Below are 26510 nucleotides of genomic sequence, written 5' to 3' on the forward strand. Positions count from 1 at the left end.
TATTTGAAGAGGAATATTTTGCACAGATTAAGTAAAACAATTTTTGAATGTACTTGACTGCATCAGAATTTTTTTATCCTGTTGCTGGATTCTCTCTATGAAAAATATTTTGTCTCGTGTTCACAGAATCTCCATCATTAGTTTCATTATCTGCAGTTGCTGTAACATCCTTCTGGAATGAAAGCTGTGTTTGACTACAATTGCAACTATTTGTTATTATCATCAGAACTCTGAAGTGTCACTACTACCTGAATGGGTATCACATGCATGCAACTCTCTGTGTTACAGTAAGTCCTACACAAGCTGAGTAGCAGCAGAGTTCTGAATAAGTGTAGCCTGTGCAGTATTTTCTCATTCAAATTCAGGCCTATCAAGTAATCCAAGTGGCAAGTATCAAGCAGATTCCAGCTGGATCTTCTGTTGTGACATATTCGGTTTTCATAATATTAGTCTCTAAGCAAATGACACCTCATTGTCACTGTGATTCACCTCACCTACATTTTTGGGGAAAGTCTTCTTGGTTAAGATTCTAAGCCAAGAATGTAACTGAGTTCTGACAGATAATCTCTACCCACCTCTGCAGCAATTTATACAATCTTTAAGAAAAAAGAATATAGTAATGCATCTGAGTCCTTGTTACTTGGATTGTAAGGAAATAATGAACCACTAGTGATCAAATAGTACTGAGAACATCTAACAAATCATTAAGAGGAAAGCACAAGCACTAGTTGTCAACATGAAGCCAGAAGGAAAATAATGGCTGGAAGAACTCAGATCAAGAATGTCTTTCTAAGGTACCCAGATGCTGTAAAATTGTGTCCACTTACTTATTGTCATACATTTTTATTCTTTGATCCCTTCTTTGAGCAGATACCATGTTTATGATGGTATTTTTGAATTCTGTAAAGGAAATTGGATTTTGATTGCTGCAGACCAATACAAATAATCATTCTCACAGAGCAGTAGAAGTTGCAATAAAATGTCTCAGCAAAGATTCTGATATCCCACATTGAAACTTAGTCTTATGCATTTCTCTTCAGCACTCCTCACAACATTTCCTCAGATGTGTTCTTAGACAGTAAAGTCTGGTAATAATTACCAAACACCATACACACTGTTTACAATAGAGTCATATTTCTTCCTTTTTTATTGCATAAAAAGTAGAATGCTGCTGAAAAGTGCCCAAATGTCTGCTGTGTGCCATGCCAATACAGCAGCTCAGCCAAATATGCAGAGAGAAGTTTGCCAAACTAAAGAAAACATAACAAATTGGTAATGGTTTCTATCTTGACAGAGAATGAAAATTATACCTCAATGTGTGGCCACTCATGGACACATAAAAATGTCTTAGAGGCAATCATTTTACTTCAGATAACATACCCTGACAGTAGAGCAAAGCATACTGGCAGGCTTTCCCTTCCCATAAAAACAGCAACCATGACCTACAAAATGGCCTGGAGGAAGAACATTGTTTGTGTGTACCATATTGCACATGCCATACACTAACTGCATTTCATAAAAATCAAATAAAGTGAAGTCACTGTCTTTTGAGAAATAGATTCAAATGAAAAAAGAATTTTAAAATTTAAAGTCACTATAGTTATCTCAAATATTCCTATACAACAAAGGTACTGAAAATGTAAACACTTAATCCAAAATATGCAATTTAACTTTCCCAGTGCTTCACACAATAATTCATAGCTTTCAGAAGATTTCATTGCTTTGTTAACGTTGTCTATCGCCAATGTGTGGAACATACATTTTACAATTTACTTGGCCTCAAAGTAAATTATTTGAAAACAGACTGCCTGTCAAACACTTGAGTAGGCTTCCTAGAAAGGAGATCAATTCCCCCAGCCTGTCAGTGTTCAAGAGGCAATTGGACAATGCCCTTAACAACACAGCTTTTGGCCAGCCCTGAAGCTGTCAGGCAGCTGAACAGATGATGATTGTAGGTCCCTTCCAAATGAAATAATTGCTCTATAATTTTTGGAGGACTTAAAAGCACTTTGGTAGCTCAGAAGGATCTCAAAATATCAGTGAAATCCAAGGATTTGAAATTTATATTGTATGTTATCTCTCCTCCTCAAAGAGCCTAAGGTAGGAAAAGATGCAATGAAGGAAAAAAACACTGTTTGAAGAAGCAACAAAATAATTTTAAAACATCTGATATACAGAAATACTGGTTGTCTTAAAATATTTGCCAAGAACTTTGTTAAAGTTTCTATTTTATTGGTAATTTTGCTGTAGCTCAAATGGCTTATGCATACAACTATGAAAAAAAACTGTAGGCAGAGACAGCCTATTTTGTTGGACCAGCTGTAGTGTTTGCTTTATAAATGGAGATGGATAGATCCTTACAAAACTTTTTTGCTAGGATTTCTCTTCTTTTTTCCAGGTATTTTATGCATTTTTGCATTATGCCTACTTTTATGAGCATTTAACTGCATGCAGCCTAGACCTTTAAGATTGCACTTCAAATCATACTGATTTTAATCCCCTTGAGGTGGGTAGTTTGTATCAAAGATGAATATGAGACAACAGGGTACAAAGTGAGTCCTTGACTGGGAGGCATTAAGGCAGTAACTTCTGCAATGCTTTATCCACTTCAGTAATATCCCACTGCCTTGGGGTCACCCTACCCTTCAGATGAGTCAGACTATCTCAATCTCATCCATCATTTACAAATACTTACCATGCTCAACACACAGTTTTAGAAAGATTTAAAACTACAGAATGCTAAATGTCATCTGCTCTCATGACATATTTTTCAGAGTGCTAAACCAGTACCTTTTAGCTGACTCCTAATGGAGCAGCTGTCTTCACATTCGGTGTCTTCTGCTACTCAAATCTGTGCATACCAGTGTGACTATGTTAGTACAGCAGGATTTGTATTGGTAAACACAGAAATCCAAAGGAAAAAAACTCACCATCCTTCATCATTATCTACGTCAGGTTCAGACAGCTCATTTTCAGGAGTTTCTTCAATTGCCTGGGTTAACTTTGTTTTAAATCGGTCTAACAATGCCAGTGTCTGAAATTAAACATGGTTTTAGAGAAATTGTATATTTCTACACACCAACAGGCATATACAACATCTTTATTATTTTGAGGAAAAGTACAATGAGAGTGATGTTTCATATGATTTGTAAGAAACACTTTAGAGAGGCAAGTGAGAGAGCAAGAGGTGATGGTGGGTGGGAGAGCAGAACTGCAAGTCCTGAGTGAGTGGGCAGGCAATGCTGAGGCAACAAGAGAAGCAGGGAGGGGCCTGTCAGGTGTGAAAAAACACTTCTCTCACCATCTAGTGAAATAAAAAGGAATATTTAAGGAACAAATACTTGTAGCTACCTAGAGAATAAAACAGCTGATTAAATAACACTGCCAACAATGAATTTTACTTTTTGGACATGCTACTGTCCTCTTTTAAAGTAATCTACTGTATGAATTACAAACCATTCAAGCCTTGAAAACCCAGTTTAACTGATACTTATATACTTTCTGTTGATGATCTTTTAAATTATGTGTGGACATTGAAAAAATTCAATGTTTTTCTCTTAAAAAAAATGAACCAGCTTAAATAATTCTGCAGATACAGGTTCTTATGCTGAATATATAAATCTCACACTCATTTAAATCTGCTGTTTTACTCTCAAACGGCCATTGCCTGATCTTTCAGGGACAATGAAGTCACCAAATCTCAGATGACACCTGAAGGTCATACCATAGTTCTTGTTTCTGATCATCTCAAATGGGAGTTTTATTATACAAGTCATATATCTGAGCCTTGTGATGGTATGGGAGGGGGGGCTCTTCGAAAAAAGGCAAAGAGCTTATGTTTGCACAGCCCACAGCTTTTTTTTTTTCTTTTTTTTTTTCTTTTTTTTTCTGATATTTGAGACATTCCTGAAAAGGAAAGCATCAGGGAGTAAGTGCCTAACTGAATTATGTGGCAGGCTACATTTGATTTGTAGGTGATAGGTTGGCAACCTATGTTGTAAAACACCTCTGTATGGCTGTGTAGTTTTGTTTGGTCAAGTTTTTCAAATTTAAAAGAATAAAAACTAAACAAGAATAGAAAACAGAAATAGGAAATACCAGAAGTGTTCACTGGAATCAAATGTCCTTCTGGGAGCAATCTTAACTTGAGGAGTTTCCTGGCTTTTGAATTCTTTCAAAAACATATTTTAGCACTGCCAAGGGCAGATTTTGACTTTTTTTGCATTTACTTTCTTTATTTTTTTTGTCTATTTTTCTGTTTAAGGTGAGAAAGAGGAAAATTTTGAGGATATTTGGGCCTGCAAATCATTCTAGTTCTGTAGCTTTTCATACTATTGTAAACAAACACTGCACTTGCAACACCTGAGACAGCAAATCTTTGCTGAGGTCATAGAAGGAAACAAACTTAAACTGACCCTTTTAATATGGAACTGTGACCAAAAAAAGCCACTTTCCTTGTGTCTTGTCTATTTTTCTCTAGTGACAGCATTCCTGTGAATAGACCTGATAACAGAAATAATTTTGAAATATCTTAGTAGCCATTTTTTTTGCAGTGAGTCACTAGATGCTATACTGTGCTTTGAATAACTTTATAATTTGATCCTGGCTGAATAGGAGGGCTATTGTCTAGTATTTTTGAGAAAGATACCTTTTCTCCCTCTTCCTTAATTATTGCATTGAGGATGGAAAATGGTATTTGTACTGTAGGATAAGTTACGATGGGTGTGAGACAAGAAGAGGTTCTCCACAAGTGAAATGGATTACAAAGAACTTGATTAATTATTGTTGAATTGTTGCCAGCAGAGTTACGTAAATAAAAATTAAGATCTCTTAGAATACATATCTCTATAATCTCATCTTGTTTTCCGGTGATGTCCAGGACAGGGCTGATATAAATTCATTAGACATGGTTTTAAGTCCCTTGATCCACACTGCCAACAGAGCTTTAGTACTCTTTGATTCAAAGATAATGGGATTTTGAATATACAAAGTTTCCATAAACTTCTTAGTTTAGGGCTAAATCAGCTTGCTGAATATATAAAGGTTTGCCAAATGCTGCTTTGAAGTGACTAAGCCTCAAGTTTCAAATCTCTTCTAGATTCAACATGTGAACAGGAACATCTTTGTAGCTGAACTGACATGCACTTACAAACCAATACGTTTGATGTACAGCACAGATTTTACGTTGATGGTATTTCCATTTCATAGGCAGTTTCATATATTTAACCATTTCAGACTTTCCTATTTTAGAAAAAACAAATGCCTTTGTAAAGCAAACCTTACTTTGCTCATATTTGCTTACTAGAGCCTACAGAAATGCTAACTAATTTTGAATAAGAATTTTAATTGTATGTAAAACAGCGTCTATTTTTACAGTGCTTATAAACCATTTCTTTCATTTCACAACAAGAAGTATCGATGAATTTAATATTTTTAAACTGTAATTTAAAATGTTAAAAACCAAATGCCAAATATGTAAACTTCTGTCCCAGTGTTATCTTATAGCAAGGAAAGCATAAGGTGAAGAAATGCGAATTCTTAAAAATGTAATCAAGGACACCTCTTCATGACTAGCATTTCCTTCCAGAAGATTTTAGCAACTAAACTGGGAGCCCTTTCAAACACACATTGAAAATTCATTTACCTGTCTACCTGGGTAATAAAAATACCTATTTTTATAAATAATAACTTTCTTTCTTTCTTTTAATAGAAAATGAAATGACAGATTTTTAAACTCTGCTTTTATACAAATAGAGATAAACATATTCAAAAATGAACATAGGTAATTTTCTGGATTTTTGTTGCCCAGGCTATCCAACTATTACCTGATCTTCACGGGAAACTCCTTTCTTTGGCTGCTGCTTTCGCTTATCTTCATATTTTCTCTTCTCCTGAAGGTATTCTTCAACAACACTGTTTGGAGCAGGTTCCTCCTCTGAATAAGGAAACATATTTGGTTAAACAAATTTAGTTTGGTTTCATGATTTAGTGTCTTTTTGGAGATAAAATACCAAGCAAAACACTCCCATAAAACATTTCAGTTGTACTGCTTTCTCAGCAGTAGAATGATTTGCTGCTTGCTGAAATGAAAAACACAACACTGCACTGGGCAGAGAATGAGTCAAAAGATTTTTGTTTCAATTATATTTTACTGTGGAGCCAGAGAAAGCAGGATAACAGAAGTAAAACCTCTGATGAAAACTGTTGAAATTCCTTTAACCAGATGACCTTAATTTCTGAAGAACTTGTAGCAGTTGAAATGTTATGTGTATTAATATTCTGTGACTATTTGTTCAAAAGTAAACAAATACCATTTATAGAAAATGTCATAGTTTTCCTCCTTTGTAGGCTGAAATAGCCACAAATCAAGTCCTTGATTTTGCAATACGGAAAAAACTTAGTAACATTTAAATTCTTAACAGAGTCCATGTTGTTAATCAGGAATAAGCTCTTTTTTATATAACTCTTCAGGAATAAAACTATTTCTTATAAAGTGATATATGGATGAGTCAAGAGCAACTTTGTCTTTTTTTAACAGTGTCTGCACTGCAGAGTATGCACTGTCCCATTACATTATTAATGAATAAATTATTCATTAGTAGTTTAATGGGACAAAAACTGAAGTGGAAAATTGATCAATACCATACTTTCACATTAATTTCTTCTTCTTGAACAGCACTAAGACATTGTACATATTGATTTAGTATGCTTAAAATTTATCTACTCATATTTACATAATTGTTATTCCTGGTAACAAACAGAAGAATAAACCTCCTGGATGTTCATTCCAGATGATGAACATTTGCAAATGAAAACATTTTTGGAGAAAATTGTTTCAAGAAATTTCAGGATATATGGCCTGGTGAACTGTAAATCTAAATGAATTTATTGTTATCAGGTTTTTTAGATGACTGCTGACAGCTATACAGAAAAAGTTGCTGATTCCAAACTAAATTTCTCTTGCAACTCAAGTTTTCTATGAAGTTTATAAACACAGTTGTTTGTAATAAAATGAAATAAATTCATAATTATATATCTACATATAAAATAATTCCTTACATATTTCTACAAATAAAATATCTTATTTCCTTTTTATCTTAATTTCTACATTGCATTTGAACAACATTTAAATGCTTTCTACATTGTATTTAACAGGTACCAGGGAAAATAATCGAACATACTTAATACCATTCAGAGCTGGTTTTTTTTTGCTGTTTTCCAATTGATATGTTGGATATAATCATGAACAGAGTCTGACAGGTACCAGCAAGACAAAGAAAGAAAAATCCATCTTCCAGAATGACCAAAATAGATAAATGCATACACACACACATTTAGGGATGATTAAACAGCTGCCTGAATGAAATCAAATCTGCCATAAAATCTTATGCAGCATACTATCAGATGAACTGAGGAGAACAGAAGTTCATAAAAAAACTACCACATATAATTAAAAAGCTCAGTATTTCCCCTTATTATGTCATTTTCTTCTACTAATTAAAAATCATGTTCTTAATTCAAGACCAACCCCTAGTCAAAATAATGCATTAGTTTTAGCATAAATGCATGTATCCAAAGTGTTGACTACCTGGAAGCAACATAATATCTTCTTTTACTAACATTTAGCCCCTATATAAATAAATTGAAGTCAAAATTATTCAAAACAACCTGCTTCCGTATAAAAAACAACCTTTCAGGTGACATTTAGCTAAATGAGTGCTTTAAAAGGAATCACATTTATCCCATGATGAATATAATTGCCCATCTATGATAAGCAGAAGAACTGAGAAGAGCATTCTTGAACATATTTGAAAATGCCAGTCACAAACTGGCCATGAACATTTAAACCTTAAATCCACCCTCTGATATACATGTTCTGAATTTAAAGATGTGATCCTTAGTCATATAGATCTTTTGACTAAAATTTAATTTAATGTAGTGCAGCTCAAATAAAATTCTTAAACAAAAAGGGTGAAATTCCCCTGAAGCTGTGTGCTTGTGTGTTTTTATCACACCCCTATGTGTGCCACTTACTGTTAATACAAGTAATTTAAATTTCAGTTGAAGCCTTCTTTTGGTATTATTGTTTCTTGGGTCTTTGCCTGTCAGAGGCTTTCTAATCCTCAACTTCATGCTCTCTGCCTCCTAGGAAAGCCTTTTCATAACTCAGACAAAAGATAATCAGATCCACTTGAACTAACTTCAGAGTGACTCAACCAAAAGAGCTGTGCCCTTGTACACATCATAGTTTTCCAACTTTCATTAAAATTACTTCAAAACATGCTTGTATTTCTTCATGAAGTCCTACAACCTATCACACACCATTTAAAGCAAGCAACAAAACAGGAAAGACTTTCAAGAGCCTCTAAGCCAATCAGTTATTAACATTTTAAAACTTGAAAACTGCAATGATTACAAAACTATAGAGTGCTTTTTAATAGAAATTATATATTCAGTTTTTGATAAGCAGGAATTATTTGACAAAACTACTTTGTATCTGACTGGTAACTAGCAAGCAAGGAAAAAAGTCCAGAAGAGAGAGACTTGGTGGGAAGAAACCTTTTTAGATGTAAGAGTAGATTGCTGTCTACTACTTCATATCTCCCAGTTTGCAACCCAGACTCCCTGCAAGTCTTTTGCAGCTGAATTGAAAATAAGAGGAACAACAGCACTGTATGATGGACTTGACATTCATATCAAGCTTGACAAATTTAGGTCCAGCTTGCTCATTCAGCAAAAATACAAGGATCGTGACTTTGATATTAATCCCCTTAATCTAAGAGGATTTATTCAGAAAAAAATTAATTAAAAATGGCATACATACACAGAAGTAAAAGAACAATTAAATTCAATTTAGGTATCACAAGGTGCAGAAGATAATTTAAGTTACAGGAATCTTGTTCCCTAGGAGGATCTCACCACAAGTGTAAATAGCATGAAGAAAAGAATTTCTTCTTTAGTTTGAACAAGCTGTTGTATATATTCCATCAGGAAGGAAGGTGAGGGGGAAAAAAAAAAGAAAACAGATTACATTCCTTATTGAAAATACATTTCATCCTACATTCAAAAGAATTTATAAGTAATTAGCTATTTATGTAAGCTAGCTTGTTACCACCAAGAAAGTCTTCATCTTACTGTGTCAAAATAATTTCTTTCAGATAGATTCTTCTATCCTGAAAATATGGCCAGTACATGCCAACATGATGATGTAATCTAACCTAAAACTTTGGGTTTGGGACATGGTTTATAGTGATAGTCTGAAACTAAGGAGGAAATTCCAAAGTCTTTAAAGCAGAAAGGAAGATATTGATTAAAAAAATATGAAAGATCTTATTTTGCTCACACTTAAAACAGGAACAGTTCAAATGATGTCAGTTTTTAACTAACAAATGGAGGAAGTACAACAAAGGCAAAACTTGATCCAATGGCATTGAACTGAAGTGAGTGGATGGTTTAGGAATGATCAGTTCCTAATAAGAAGTGAAGCAGAATAAAAGAAAGCTTGGTAATTTTAAGCTTAATTCCTAAAGCATCTGGTACATTTAACAGCATAACAAACACTCAACAAAAGATGTATCAGAAGTATTGTGTTTTCAAAACTGCAATTTTATCCTCCACTAAATGAAACCAAGAAATATGAATTCTAATTCAGCTGCCTGTGGTAGATCGGAACAGCATGATCACTGCTTATGCTCACATTGGTATTGCTCTTGAAGACTGGGCTCCATTCCTAGCACTGCAGGTAGTGTAACTTTGCCATAACAAGTCCACCAATTGTGGCACAGATAAGGTACAATTTGACACAAATGCAGGTCTGAGAGTATGCATGCAATTTCCCACAGTACAAACTCTTTTAAGCAAACCACCTTGTAGTAATTAGTGTTCTTATACTTAGAATCTGTATGAAACTCTACAGATTTTATTTCCTTTTGAGAAAGAGACAATGAAACTGCGCATAAAATACTTGTTCAAGACCTGTTTAGTTAATGTTGCTATAGCTCTGGCCTGCCTAAGATTCTAAAGAGCCACCGTTTGCCAAGAAGTTAGGTAAGAGTCAGGAAATATTTAGCAACTGTGAACAATTGAATAGATTTGCTTACAGAATGAGCTTCCATGGTTGGACTGATTACTAGATTTTCAGTTTGCTACAGTGAACAAAGCAACAGTTCTAGAACAAAAATACTAGTTCATTTAGCGAACTCAAACACTAAAATCTTACAAGTAATTCCTAGAGGTTCAAAGCACTTATCTGAAAGACCGCAAAACAGTGTGAACTGCAGGTTTCTAGTAAATGCTTTCTGACCTTTGGTCGGCACATGGTCCTAGTCTAATATACAGTTAATTTTCAAGTGTTGGTGGATTTTGAGTACATGTGTAAGATTATTACTAAAATCAAAGCTGGTTTACAGTGAGGTTTTGTCCTCTTTTCTTCTGCAGACAGAGAGGCAAACAGAAAAAAGTAGCAGGAAGGGGATGGCACAGGGATGCTGGGTATTAGGAGATTAAATGTAAAAAAAAAATGTGAACAGTGGGAGAAAAAAAAAGTTTTGCAAAGATGACAGATGAATACTTTGATACAATGCAGCTCTACTGTATATACTGAAAAAATCTCCATACTTAATGCATTTATGCTGCAAAGTTCCCAAACCATCAAAATTCGGATTTTGTTATTTTCAAAATCCTGTTAAAGTCCCAGACTTCAAGAAAGTATCTTTCCATGTGAGACAGGGCTTAATTCTTTGAGTGCCCCTGACATTATCCAGACATTAAAATAAAACATAAATAAAACATAATGTTACACTGGAGCACTTGATTTTGAGAATTTTCTAAACATTTTAATAATTTGATTACCATATCACAATAAAAAACAAATAAAAAATGCCTCAGCACTAGATGTCTCAGTGGAACTCTTATCCTTGAATGTTGGTTTTCACATTAGTTTTAAGGTTTCCCTATTCAGACAGTATTTTACAGCTTTTCTGTTTTCTCATGTATGACAATTAAATTTCATAGTCTACAGATTATTTGCCCATTTACAAAAATGTTCTAACAAGAAAAACGAAAATATTACTTCCTAAATACTTCTACTGTTTAAAACCAACATATAATTAACTGGACAGATGCTGTTTGTCTGAAGCAGATTTCACTGAAGTACATTCCCAGGTTTACTCTACAGAACTTTGAAAATTCAAGAAAATCTTTTTTGAATATTTGACCAAGTACTTCAAAATGCTGAACTAATTCAGCACTCAGTTGATAGCGTTTGATGTAATTTCTGGCATCACTACAACAAATGTCACATAATAGAAAAACATCTTATTTAAAGTAAGGTCTTGACAGCAGTCTGGCATAGTCAACAATACTATTCACAAATTGGAAGACTGGTTATAATCAAACATGTACGGATGGAATTATCTTTTTTCTCTGACCTCTTGAAACAATGTAAACACTTAAATTTTCACTCTCCAGTCTTTCTTAATTAATCTAATCTCCAAATAAAGAAAATATTAGGTAAATATAATAGGAACAATTTGAAGAAGTGATACTAAATGTGATGCCAATACTAATAAAGATCAGTGGAGTAAACTTAAAATAGATGTTTCATGCTGCTGACCCTTCCTTAGCATCCTCTGAGAACAAGACTCAATCTTGTCCAGTATGACTTAAGCGTTATTCTCACCATTCTGTGATCTTCAGTGAAATTCTCCCACTATGGCTGCAAGCTCTGGCTGTGATGTATTGTTTATTAATCAAGCACAGAATCACACTAATGTGGTTACATAGCCTGTGAACTAACATTTTTTCCTAATGCAGCCGGCTTAAAGCATAGGCAGACACAATGCAAGTGTCTGCACCATCTGCACAGGCACACCTGATAAAGTATGACAATTCCCCATCCCAAATTCCCCAACAGGATAGGCAGAGAACAATGGAGAAATCGACTGCTACATAAACATCAACTTCCTGATAGAAGAACTTTTAAAATATGTATAATTTCTCATATGTAAACTAATGTGGAAAAGGTAAACTATTGTATGTTTAGCAGACTGTCTTCCATGTTGATAGCTCTACTGTACTGATGAAAATTCAGGCCAATAAATATAAAATGACTAAGTGCTTTTAACTTTGGCGCAAAATTTGGTACAACACTTCTGTTAGAGTTCATTATATTAAAGATAAAGTCTTTCTAAAGTCTATTCTATCATTCCTCAGTTGTAAATTCTGTTTCACAATAAAGGTATGCTTCATTCCTTTGACTTGAGATTTCACCCTTCCATCCCCTTCCCTACATAAATGACACATATCTTCAAGTATCTTCTAATAAATTTGTCCAAATAGTGTTCTGCTAGTTTTGGGTTGTCTTTTCCATTTTAATTGATTTGTTCATTATCCTTTTTGGTGGTACAATACTTGGAACTGAGTGCAATAGTACAACCACACGTTTACAGGTATTGCATTTGTAGCAAAAACCACACAGTGACAGCCACATCAGAGTGTAAATTCATGTTCATTTTCTAGTACAAACCTAAAATCTTTCACTACATTTTCATTAATAATTTTATCCTTTATTACTTGCATCTATTTAACATCTTTTTAATTTTGCCTTAAATTTTAGTACATGTTTACTTTAAAGATTTTTAGTTAGGTACTCCACTGACTAGGTCAATAGGTTCTTTCCTGCCATCCATCTTTCTCGACAGATACTGGAACAGACCCCTTCCTATCACAAAAAGGAAAGCCAAGATTATTCAAGATTATTTGTACCATAAGCTGTAACCTGCAGATTTTCAACTGATTTATGTCCTGCCTGCTATTTATTTCAAAGAAAATAAAAGCCCCCCCACCAACCCTGGTATATAAGCGCCCTTTGCTTGAATAGAAGGTATCCTTCCAAACTGTACCATAGTAGTAACTATTGCCCAAGTATTACTTTATTCTGTCACTGTAAAGGTGAATTTCCTCAAATAACAAAGTCCACCGACTGGCACCAGAACAGGAAGAAGTTTAAGCAATAGTGTAAGAACTGCCATGGCACTATTCAAGATAATTTATCATATATGTTCATATATGTTCATATATTTATCATATATGTTCAAAAGGACTACACTTTACCTTTGCTATACCTCTACTCACAGTTCTTTTTTACAAGGCTAGTGACAACACTCATTATTTTGTCAGTGAGAGCTTATCTTCTAGTGATTACTAGAACATTTTCAGAGTCAGCAATTCTTAACATTTGGTGCCAGATTACATATACAAATTAATGATAATGTATTTTTTTACTTTGACAAAATGCTGATCAAGTTCACCTGTTATTCAAGAGAATCCAAGTTTTTCTAAAAATTATGTTGTATTTTATACCCCTCTTGCAAATTGTGTGTTATCTGAATTTTGAAAAAAATATTTTTGTATTTTCTTTCATATTTCTATGGTATTGAGAACTGAACTAAGAATTCACTCTAAAAGTGTGTCTCACCCCACAATGTTTAAAGACACTTTTTAGTTTCTTCAGTTTGGCTAATAAAGGGTGTTTCATCCTTCTGGACTAAAATGTGCACTTTACATGCTATTATAAACGTAGCAATTTATTCACATTTAAAAAGAAACAGAATATAAAAATGGTCTGACAAAGAAGAGGGCAGCTGAAGATGCCATTTTGTCAAGGTATAAGGAAAATAAATATGGTAGCAACTTTGTGAATTTGAGTTCCATCAGTGTCCTATGATACATGAAATTTGATGTCAGTAGTTTTGAGTTCAAAGTTAACCATCTGCATTTAAGAACCTTCCCAAGTCAGAAAGTCAAAAAGACCTTGCAAGTCAAGCGGTCACAGTATGGATGTAACTAATGAACACTTAGAAGGAGAAAGACTACCTGATTTGAGAACAAATGCTATCTATACAACTTCCTTACATACTGGCATCATTACATTACTACCATCCCTAGGGAAAGAAAAAAATCTACATTTCAACAGTAGTCCACATTTATGTACATTTATAAAACACAAAACCAAAAAACCCTTTAAAACCAGAATATTAACTGGAGATCTACACAAAACCTCTTACCTTCTTTCTCTTTAGGTCTTAAAGCTCTTTCTTCTTTTTTGTGCTTTGCTTCCAGCAGTTCTCGTTTCAGCTGTCGGGCTTCCTTCCGTAGCTCCTCACTGCAAAGAGAAACATTTACAGGAATATAATCTTCTGAGATATACAACTACTCAGAAGAAACAGAATCAAAGTTAATGGGCAGTAGATTTTTGATACAAACAAAGGGAAAGTATGGACTCACTGATGCTAAGAACATGGCTTAAAAATCACTTAGGACCTCGGAAAGTCCATATTTTCATTAGCAGTGATAACTAAAGAATATCAACAGACATCTTACTTTAAGACCCCATTAGAAATATGTTAAGGAAATGAATAATAGAACAAGAAATCCCCATTTGAATTTTAACATTCCAATTAGCCATGAGAAGCACACGAAATCTGAAACAGAGGTACTGCCAAATAAATATTGCATGTGTTATAAAATTTAGTTTGCTCAAGTAATAAATCTTGGTATTTTTCCTGGATTTTTTGGCTGGACAAGCAATGCAAATTGCAAGCAAGTTGTTCAGTGACAAAGACATGAAACGTATGTAAACATATATTATTAGATATGAAAATTAATTTCATTCTACAAATACCTAATGGGATAACACTAGAAAAAAGAAACTAAAATTTTCAAATCATTGTGCCAATATCAAATGAAACATTTTTCTTCATAAAATCACAATTTGTAAGGGACCTCTGAAGATCAGACAGTCCAGGTTCTTTGTTCAGTTGAGGGCCCAATACAAGAGGATGCTGAGAGCACTCACCAGTCAGGTTTTGAATATCCAAAAATGGAGACTTCAAAAAGTCTCTGGGCAAGTACTTCTTAACCTCCCTCAATGCAAAAAAAGCTCTTCTGTAAATTGAATTTAAATTTTATTTCAGCTCATGCCAATTTGCAACCATCTAATGGTTACCTGTGCAAAAGAACTGATAATTAATTCAAATTATTCTGATGTTAGAATTTGTATTTTGCACTTTAAAATTTTTTTAGCTTTAAATTAGGTTCTGGTTGATTTAAATTTCATCACAATCAATGAACTGCAGGAGTTATTACAATGCAACATGCAAGCATTTTTCCCCTGCACTTGTTTTATGCACCTTAATTTTCATCTGTAATACCACTATGGACCACATCCTTTTCTAAGCAAAAGATTCGAAACTGTTGGGTGATGACTACTTTTGATTTTCATTGTCATTTGTATATATGCACAAATACAGAAAAGCACATGCAAAAAGCACTCCGTCTCTAAACTCCATGGGAGACCCCAGAGAGGCTCAAAGTCCTTGAGGTTACCCTAGCACACAGTCATTCACTGATGCTGGTACAATCAATGTGAAACAAGACCACAGTCTTTCAAAACTGAAATATTTAGGTGGTGGCAAAGCAATACAGATCACCTCACAGCTGGAGCATTTACTGAGATAAATGTAAATTTATAATGGAGGAACAATTCAGAGACTAAACAACAGAAAAATCATGGCATCTTCATCACTGGGCCTGAAGTTTTTCTAGAAAGCAAGTCAAGGTTGAAACAAGAATTAATTCCCGGAAGAGCTGTAGTAATGATTAAATTATGATTTTTGATGGCATAGTATGTTATTTTCCCTTCTTCTTTTTCAGTATTATAATTACATTGCTTATATTTTTTTAAAGACAATTTCCTTCCATTTGCTTTTGCTGCCTTCTCATTCAGTAACATCAAAAGAAAATTATTAACTGGTTATCCTTAGATGGTAACATTATTTAGAAAGTGTTGTTCCAAGTAATCATAACAGAACAAAGAAACCAACCTAAAATACTCTTATTAATTTTAAAAGCAATTCTAGAATGTTATAAATAATAAAAGTATGTTAAGATTATTACATAAGTTTAATTTTGACATGAGCAGAATCCTATAACATCTTAATAAAAAAAAAATATGACTGATGTACTTCAATATTGCTCATGTTAATTTCATAGCATGAGAGATGGATTTTAATTCAGTTTAGATAAACCAAATAAAAACCAAGCTATATTACAATATTATCCTTTCATCACGTAAACTAATAGCCTGGAAGGAAGTCCTGGATTCAATCCCCTCCTATTACAGGCAGTCACATCTTTCCCCAAATGTATTAATTCCATTAAAAGCACATTTCATGTTCTCATGCCTATATTTATTAATGATAATTTTCAACACTCATGATTTATATGGAAAGGTTATTCTAGAACTGACAAGCAGGTACCTTAATAATACCAGAGGCAATGAGAAAGAAAACAGAAATCTCTGTTCAGATAATAGCTTTGTTTTCTGCTAGGCACTCTTGAAAAATGCGTAATATTCTGTTTGAGACTTCCAATTCTAAGTTAAAACACAAACAGTATTTTCAAATAGAGACTCTCAATGATAAAACAAAACAATATAAAATGTCATATTTGCACAATTGCAGAATGTGTGAAAGAATCAAGGTGAATGTTCTGCTCTACACTGTCAATTTTGAAGCCTTTTCTGATATTCCCCCTTCTGCTCCTTGGGGTATCTGTGAACATGCAATTCTTGGAATGGATAGCAAATTCCCCATTTGGCATGTACATCTAAGACTTTTATAGGGCTCAAGAATCTTATTTTTGTCTGGATTGCATTACTGTTCATCTCTGGTACTGCAAGAATTTTACAACTGTAAATATTAGAATAAAAATTATGGATTTGGAATATGCACTTTGTCTCTTTGCCAGACTGGTTTTGCTGTAGAAGTCAGACATATATCTGTCTGTTTTCTGCAAATGGTGTATTGCAACTGTATCTCAAATAAGATGATGATAGAAAAATGGTGGCAAACATATTCAGCAGTTGGAAAACTGTAGATGAAACATTTTGATGTTGGAAAACTGTAGATGAAACATTTTAATACAGCTGCTGGGTCCTGTATGGCCACCTGTGTTAACAGTAAGGCTGACAGTTACTGTTGTGCTTGACTTTAGCAGTAGCTGTTACAGTTTGCAATTAGTACTGCAATTCTGTGTCTTAGAAAGAAAATGTTAAAAACTTCTGCACTGAATTAATTTATGCATGAATCACCAGTATTCATATATTTTACCTAGGAAAGATTTCAATGATGAAATCTAAAAGGACTGGCATGTTTATTAAAGACTACATGGCCAACTGTTACTGTCTTTTCACTACCATCAACCTGAGTGTAAATAGGTGCATCACATCACAACACTTCAGAAAACTGGCACTCTGTTTTAATTATACAAACTGAACTGTAAGCTATGTGGTATGTCAGCAGTCCCAATACTGTGCAGTGAATTGTCACAACTGACACTGATGAAGAATGTTACCACTTGACTCTGCTGGGAGAAACTCTGCAAACAACAGGGCCCATAAGCTGAACATGCAGTATAAATCAGTGCAAAAAAGATACCAAAACAGAGGAAATATATTTTATTATGGTTACTAACACAGATGTAGAAGGAAAAACCCCCACAGGTTTCAGGGCACACGAGCTCTTCTTCAGCTAGTTTTTTTTTTCCACAGTTTGCTTAATAAAAGGTATTAGCTTTCACTATAAACTTTCTTTGCTTACATTGTTCAGTCACCAGTTACACTGCCAGAAAATGCAGATGTATGCATTAGGGTATGTATAGAAGCATATATCATATACCACATATCACATATTAAGGCTGATTTTATGCACTATCTGGACCTTCTATGTTCACAGCAGATCCTGGAACAGATAGGAGACTAGGTTTTCTCAGTTTAAGATGAAAATCTAACTTGGCTTACCGCAAGATAGTTAACAACTGTTAAACAAAACAAGAAAAAGTGGAGACCAACAGCATCTCTCATCCAGACCAATGCTATGTCTATCTGGATTGCAAATGCCTAGCTTAATGTTTGATAGAAGTAAGTTTACAGTTGGTTTTTTTTTTCAATAACATACCTCATTGTAACCCAACAGAACTGTTGCAATTAGGTTTTCCTCTTACTCTGTCACTTCTGAATGATGGGTTGCAGGAGGAACTTTTGGTTTTGTTCTTTATTATGATTCTATGACTCTTAAATTTCACCCTATTTCTATCATTCAAGCTTTTGAGATCATATAATTTTGCATTAGGATATTCCTGTCTCATTAACATTACCTTCCAACTTTATAGTATTTACAAACTTCTGATAACAAACTGTGGTGGGGTTTTTTGTTTAGTATTTAAAGTATTACTGAAAAACCTGGAATTAGAACTAGCCTTAAATTTGAAACAAAACAATAGCTTTCAACATAGTTTATCTTCTCTTTTGACCAGCTTCTTGTTTATTTTGCAGTTCTTGTTCTTCTTCTGTATTTCCCTCTCTTTAATTTTAACCTCCAGATTAATCCCAAATAAATTTTATCATGAATATTTAGCCTAGAGAAAATCCTACATTGGCTCAGGAAATACCTATAGGCTGGTCAATTTATAAGAATCTTTTTTAGTAAATCAATTAACATGTTTTTTCTATTAGTCACTAATAAGCATATTTAATATTCTTGTTTTCATATCTAGATCATTGTCTTATATTGTTCTACAATCTTAGGGAAGCAAACCAAATCTGTAACTCGATATGAAATCTTCGAAGTGTGGTTTCACCAGAAAAGTCAAGCAGGTTCTAATATCTTAGAAAAGGTAATAAACCCTTTAGACGTAGCAAGGGTGTACACAAAAAAAAAATCCCAGAAGTATTACTTGCAATGCAAAACTCACAAAAAAAATGGACCAGAAAGATGAGCAATTAATTAGTGTGACTAGCAAGCAGTAAAATAATTTTTAGAAGAATTTTGCCTCTCTAAACCTAAAGTTAGAGCTGTCAGAATAGATTGTAAAAGGTCTTATGTTAGAAAGTGTATTGAAGGGGCAAAGATGAGTTTTAAAGAGGAAACAGCTGAAAGTTTAATGCTAAAATGACTGAGTTAATTAAAACAAGAAAAGTAAAAGAAGCCAGAGGTCACCAGGTCACATGGGATTAAAGGGAATAATAAAGTAAAATAAAATCACTGCTGATTGGATAAATGATTGATTTGTGTCAGCTTTCTCAAAAGAAGATTCTAGAAAGTAACTCTCCAAGAACTTGATCTGATTTGGACATAAAGATGAAACAAAAACAGAGAGAGAGAAGTGTCAGAATGGTAAATTTAAACCAACTTTAAGTGTGATAAAGTTGCAGAGTACATCCTCAGAAATGAACTCAGAAATTACTGTTTCACTAACTCACCTTAAAACCAACGTTGTACCAGATGACCAGACAGTAACAAGCACTGCATCTCTAGAACAAAAGGGATGACCAAGGACAGCACAGTGGACGTCATGACAGCTTTTGTTTGAAGTAACTAATCAAGTACTCGACTTTACTTCACTCACGTAAAAATCAGCTTGAACAGTGAGTCTCTAAATTTTCTTGCTAATCCAATCCAGTAATTTCATTCAAACATACTGGTAAAGGTGTGGATGAACAAAGTCATGGACAATGGTAAAGGTGTGGATGAACAAAGTCATGGACAATAAGATGAACAGCTTTATGTATTTAAAAAGCCTATACAATGTGCCTTTTACAGAGAGGGAAAAGGTTGAAAAGTGGATTGAAAATAAAGCACAGAGTGAAAAAAATTAGCTAGAATAAGACAAGAATAAGCAGTTATATTGTTTATTTCAGTATAACTAAATTAATACTTCAGGTTAAATACTCTGAATAAATGGAGTGAAATACATTTATAGAAGATCCAAAATCAGGAACTCAGCCAATTCCAGACAAAATATGGTGATTTCTCATGGTTTTACCTCAGGAACATGGAAAATCAGGTTCTCACAAATTCTAATAAAATTATCTTATAAAACTGAAGAAGGTCCTGCAGAGTGAAGTCCTACTCTTTACAAGGACTGGTACTCTAAAGTAACAGAACAAATTCATGAAAAAAGCATACGAACTTAACTAGTAACAGCACAACGAAGAACTCTACCAATCTGTTGTGGAAAACAGTCAGAGAAAATGCACATTTATTTAGGAGAATAAACCAAGAATTATTATAGTGGCTCTACAAGAGACAGCCAATATTACTCCATTTGGAATACTATAAATGAAACAGAACATCCTATGTGAAAATTGCCAACACAGTAATACACAAAACTCCAGAAAAGATGACCAAGATTATTCCCCTCATGAAAAATCACCCCTGACCTGAAGATGAAGAAAAAAGGAATTACTCATTGCAGAAGAAGATGAGAAAAAAGAAACATGAAAAAGTGTAGTAAAACCACAATTTACTGCAAACTTTTACTATCTAGGCAAAGAGACACTCAGTAATACCTCAGTAATTCAGAAAAGATAAAATATTTTTCATTTTTCAGATGAGACCACAGTTTCTTTTGGGTAAAAAATCTTCACATTAATAAAAGTATGTCTGACATTTACATGAAAACCAAGAATATCTATTTAGAACAGTTAGTGCTAAAAACTAATTTCAAAATAAATAGAATACTCTGTGCTTTGGGATCACCTAATTACAAATCACCTTACAGGTATTGCTGATGGATTCCTTTCCCAATTCTCTGAGGCCAATGGTACTGGCCACTGGCCAGACAATTCTACTTGCAGATTCCTACATCATCAATGGAGGTAAAGACACTTCAGACCACAGCATATGCCAAATGGAAATTTTTCTCTACAAGTCTCACTCTGACTCTACATTTTATGCAAAGTGTCATCAGTGCTCATGATTACTAAGCACCAAGATATTTGTATCAGCACCAGTCTTCAAAAGAATATAATATGAGAGATGATGGAAATAGCTTTCTATATGTTCTAGTACTACTGGTATACCATAGGTTATTTAAAACATCTAACTGGACAGATTAAACTAAGAACATAATATATGCCAATTATATATCACCATTTCTTGGAAATTGGATAAAACACTTGCTCTGAGTTTTGCCTGCTGTTTCCCAACATCTGATAAAAATTTTTAACAGATGGAAATGATTGCAAAGTGAACAGCACTCCCTTCATGTTCTCCATTCTGCTGATTTAATCACAAACCCACTGAATCTGATAGTAATGAAACAATAGACTTGTTGCTGATGAGATCACCAAATGGCTTCCATAAAAACCTATCAGACACTGTAAAATATAGTCACGACAGATATAGTTATTTTCTAATCTACCATATTATCTGACAATACAAAATAGTAAATTCTATAATAGAAGCAATGTTAAATAAACAAATTTTATTTGTAATTACATTGAAGAACCATATTAAAAAAAGAATTTCGCCAAAAATCTTTCATAGAGCTGGCTGGCCTAGACATTTATAGATTTTAACATTCTCCCCTATTACAAAATGTCAACATTATTTCTGAGTGAGTCTGCTCTGCAGTCTGTATATAACTGGTATTTTAAAAACCCAAACCATGTTAAAACGATTTGCTACTGCAGACTACAACTGGGAACTCTGAGTACACAGTAGCTGGTAGTTCTAATAATGTCAAAAAGGCTTGAAATTAGGTATGTCTTGAGGTGCTCTCAGGATCAATCCTGAAATGTCTGCAAGATCAGCTAATCATCCTACAGAATCTACCTAATGTATTCCTCCACAAACAACTACAGATTTTTTTTACTAAGACTTTAAATTAGTAGATATCTGAAGAGAAAATAATTTAATTTTTCCCAAATGTCAACTCCACATAAAATTGCTTTTTTGTCCATAAAAATGTCATCAACTTAATGCCAGTTTAAAGACTGTCTGCAGAATGTTTCAAGTCTAGAAACAAACATTGAGCCTCACTCAAAACAAAATCCCCCTCCTTCTTCTAACAGTACTATTTGAACCTCAAAGGATCCAACAGGGTGATTCATCCAGCCTGGGGATCCTCCCTGGCTGCCCCCTCTTCTAGGGGCTCCTCTGATCCAGACAAGAGAGAGCAGACTGGAAAGAATTTTTCTGGCAGCAAGAAAAGAACCTAGCTGCAGCAACTGCTTTTCCCAAGCCCTCTTTTGTCACATGAAGGAACCTCATGTACATGATGTGACAGGGTAGAGATGCAGGACACTATGGGAAAGTCAAAAGCCAGGATTTCCACTGTCAAAACAATTTACATCATACTTCTTCTGAGGAACTCCTGAAGACAGAGATTGCTAGGTACAGGCTGGATAAGATGCTTTGGTAGTGGCATCCTGCTCCTTGTTTCCCTTCTATTTAAGGCAGAAAACAGAGACATACCCAGTAAACACAGCACTTCAGGGAATTACACTCCTGAGTTGCACAATGGAATGCAATCAAAATAAGCCAAGTAATATATTGTGAATTCTCTATCTCTGGAAAAATTATGTAGCTCATTCATTAATCAAGCAGTGTTAGCTCAGGCTACCCCTGCTTCTGTATCAGAACACAAGCTGGTTAAGAGGACCTTTTAAAACCCCCCTGCCTTGATTTTATGACCTTCTCTATCTAAATAAGCTGACAGAAGGAGCAGAACAGTTTCAACTGGGATTTTGGTGAGAATGGGCCATCAAGACCTTCTGGCTGTCCCGTAAAAGAAGAGATCCTCATGTCGAAGTTTGTTCAAAAATCAGATTTCAGACATCAGAGACAGGATGTGATTAGCTATTCTGGCTACAGATATTTTGTGTGGAAGGTGAGTTACAATATAAATGGAGATCTGAATGAGTCTAAAAAATGCATCCAAACAAACAGAAGACAAAAGTATCTTCAACAGAATGTAAGCTACAGGTGTTATTTGCTATTTTTCATACGACAAAGACTTGCGGGTATAAAATGAAAATGCAAAACAGCACATTTAAAAGAAATAAATATTGTCCACACTGCTAACAATTAAATTGAGGAATGTATTACCACAAGACACCAAACAGATCAAAACCATGAACAGGTTCAAAGCAGCTAGGTCTAGTCACAGAAGAAAAATATACCACAGAAGATTAAACAGAAAAGGCCAAATGAACTTCTTGACTAAATAAGCCTTGAACTTCACATTGTTGGAAAAAGGAAAAGTTGCTCAGTAGTATTGTAGCACTATGCTACTTCTATCCACCATGAGAGACAGGACATTTGGCTAAAGAGATCTTTGATCTAATTTGGCATAATTTCTTCTTAAATCAGTTATGGTTTCTAAAACCTGACACTTATTATCTTAACTTAGTAACACACAAGCATGGAGGGATATCTGCCATACTGGAGAGCTCTATGTTTGAAAGTTCATAAATGGATTTTTTTTAAAATGGATTTTAGGAATTAAATACTGCTCATGTAAAAATATTCCTTACAGAAAATGGTTTGTCATTTTCTGTTAATGAATGGAGGGAAACTACGTTTTTTTGCAGCTCCAAGAAAGATAATCCTCCTATTTTATGCAACAACTGTGAGATATGCAGTGGTAAAAAAAAAAGCAAAAGCTTTCTAATTTTATGTAATGCATCAGTGGTCAAACGAGGAAGTAGATTAATAGCCAACAGATTAATTTTGAAATACAACCAAAGCCTGACTCAGTATTTATGACCTGTGGAAACTTCCTCCATATTGAATATTTCATGCTCAACCATCATGCCACATCTGATAGAAAGTTATCTGAAGAATGAAGACTATTGAATTAATTACACCAATGTATACACGATCAGAAAAACTATCCCAGTTTCCTCACAGTGTTATCAAAGCATGTATTTCAGTGCATAGTATGTTCTGTGCATTAGTTGTTTAATTTCAACTATATGAGTCACAAAAACCAGTGAAAAAAAAGCATTGCAATAAGACTACTACAAAAAAAATTATAAAATTAAAGTGACCATTTCTATAACAATTATTATAAATGGTGAAGTCTCTAAATAACCAAAAGTAAGGTCCATTATTTCAGAGTCCTACAAGCACCATTGCGGCTCTAGGTTATTTTACAGAGGAATATTTGAGCTGATCTGCTTCCTACTCCAGGTGGATTTCACATTCTTATGAAGTAGTTTAATTTCTAATCTCTTCCCATTACCCATTCTCTACTCACGTGAAAAAAGAATGGCTCCAAAATGCCTCTTACATTTCTTATCCCACACATCAATTAAGCATGGACTATATGTGAGCCAGAAAAAACATGTTGATAGCTCTTTAGGCTGAATGAAAAGAATTTCTAAATTGAGCTAAAGCACATCTCAAAAATGAATTCAAGTAGCGAAGACGTTTTATTTTTTCAGTAGATCTGAAACCGGACCTGAATCATTATGTTGCAATAGAGGTCTACTTCAGATGATCACCCCACACTCAGGTGTGATTGAAAAGATTTTTAATTGACTAATAATGAACACTATCTGTATCAAGCCAATTTAAGGATGTTCAACAGGATGCTTTATTCTAGTAGCTGTAGCAATTTAGACATAACTAAATAACTAGAGATAATTGACATATACAAGCATGTCAATTATTTGTATTGCAAGCGCAGTCTCCAATCCTTTGGTTTTGTACACTGCTTGATATATAAATAATTCTTCTGGGTTATTATAGATACAGGTTAATGTATTACACCTATCACAAACTGAAATAAAATGAAAAAAAAAACCCCAAACCAAAAAAACAATCAAACAAACAAACAAATGGACATATCTATTAATTGCATAGGCTTAAAATGTTGAGGCTGAAACATTCCCAAACAACTAGCAGTAAGTATACAAGGAAAACTAACCTTATATTGGAACATTTCTAAGACAGGTGCTACCTAGAACACATTTTATACCATATGTAACTGCTTCAATTAGGAAATATTCTGCAAGTTTCATCTTTTTAGGCTTCAGTCAATTAAGTTTTTGTCCTTACTAGTTGAATTTATTATAAAACAGCTGACCAAATTTTATATTTAAGCTGACATAAGGTAACATTTTCACAGCTCATATCACAAGAACAGTTTGATTCTCCTATTAATGCCACCACTGACATTAATTTGATCAGTAGAGGGCTATAGAGGGCATTTATCTGTCACATATAAACATGTTGTCACATAAGTAATATTTTAAAATTGTAAATGTAGTACTTGATTTAATAAACATGCAACTGCTTTACTATAGTTTAAATAATATACTACATAATATAACTCATACACTTTAACCATACAGCATTTTACACTCTATGAAGTAATGCAAATTATTCTTGGTATAGACAAGTTCCATTAAACAGACAAGAAAACCAGCTGTAACACACAGAAATATTTCTATCACCTGCTGAAGGCAGTGCTCATTTGGATTAAGGAACAAAAAGCTAGTAACCAGTTCATCTCTACTTTGGAAACAAAACAGGCTTGTGGCATCATAACAAAGCTTGCAACACAGGTTTTAATTAAGTACAGAAAGATTAAGGGCAAACTCTGTTTCATGAAAAAGTCTTAGAATTTCCAGGAGTCTATTTATCCCAACTCCTAGCACTAAATAGTGCGTTATCTCTAAGCTGCTTGGTATTTAGAATCGGAATGCACCTAAAAATACTAAAGTGTACCGATAAACCAACAAAAATCAGTGCTTAAAAGGTTAGGTATACAGTTGAAATAATAATGATATCTGCACTTAAAATCAAAGGATGCCCCTTTCTTTGAAATTTTCTTACTAAAATTACTGGCAAAGAACATTTATTGACAGTCAATAAAGAAAAAGATAAAAAGATTATACCAAGAACTAGTCTTTCTACAACAACATAAGGTAAAAAAGTTACCAATATTCTTTTTACTTTTCATCTCATGTTTAATTTCTTCACCGCACCTGTTAATCAGTGCTAAAACAATTAGGGATCACTGGACACAGATAACGGGTCTCATGATCCTCAATGTTACTTTTTCCTTATATTAAAAAAATTCCTTTCTATCATGAAGTCTCTGCATAACAACATAAAAAATAATACATATTTAGGGGTTTTTCCTTTAAAATGTAATGTATAGATACTCAATACATAGAGTATATATAGTACAGTGTACTATATAGTATTATAATAGAGTATTAGAGTAATAGTTACTTCTCTTTTATCATTATTAGCATTTTGGTAACTGGTTTTCATTTGCTGATTAGTCAGTCAAATGCTGTTCCTGTTTTTACTGAACTACTAAAGATTATGACTAAATATTATCAAGTAAGGAATGCAAATTGAAATACTTCATATAAAACACTCATGTCACTTAAGTTACCATATTTCAAATTTTTTGTGAGAGTCCATCTGATTTTTACAATTTAAATCTAGAAATACTTGGGAAAATGCTTGCAAACTAAAATCAGCCGTCAATCCTCATTCAAGCCAGCTGTACCACATTTCATTCTAAAAGTATTTTATATCTGTAATATCCTTATAAATAGAAGGTTACAGCTGTATGCTCAAAAGTTCATATTCTAAAGGGTTAAATGCAGAAAAAAGAAAGTGAGACTAAATTGAGGGATGACA

At 33.9% G+C, this 26510-nt stretch overlaps 1 protein-coding gene across 1 annotated transcript in view; it reads right to left on the bottom strand.

Moving 5' to 3' along the window:
* The window catches only part of CWC27 (CWC27 spliceosome associated cyclophilin), an 89176-nt gene that overhangs the window by 13729 nt on the left and 48937 nt on the right, over positions 1–26510 (bottom strand). Inside the window, exons 11-13 of the mRNA XM_054651538.2 lie at positions 14067–14164; positions 5826–5935; positions 2931–3034 (exon numbers count right to left, since the gene is read on the bottom strand). Of these exons, the coding sequence (XP_054507513.1) occupies positions 2931–3034; positions 5826–5935; positions 14067–14164 (312 nt within the window). The remainder of the gene's footprint in view (positions 1–2930; positions 3035–5825; positions 5936–14066; positions 14165–26510) is intronic.

This window comes from Agelaius phoeniceus, chromosome Z (assembly GCF_051311805.1).
Source record: "Agelaius phoeniceus isolate bAgePho1 chromosome Z, bAgePho1.hap1, whole genome shotgun sequence".
Lineage (NCBI taxonomy): Eukaryota > Metazoa > Chordata > Aves > Passeriformes > Icteridae > Agelaius > Agelaius phoeniceus.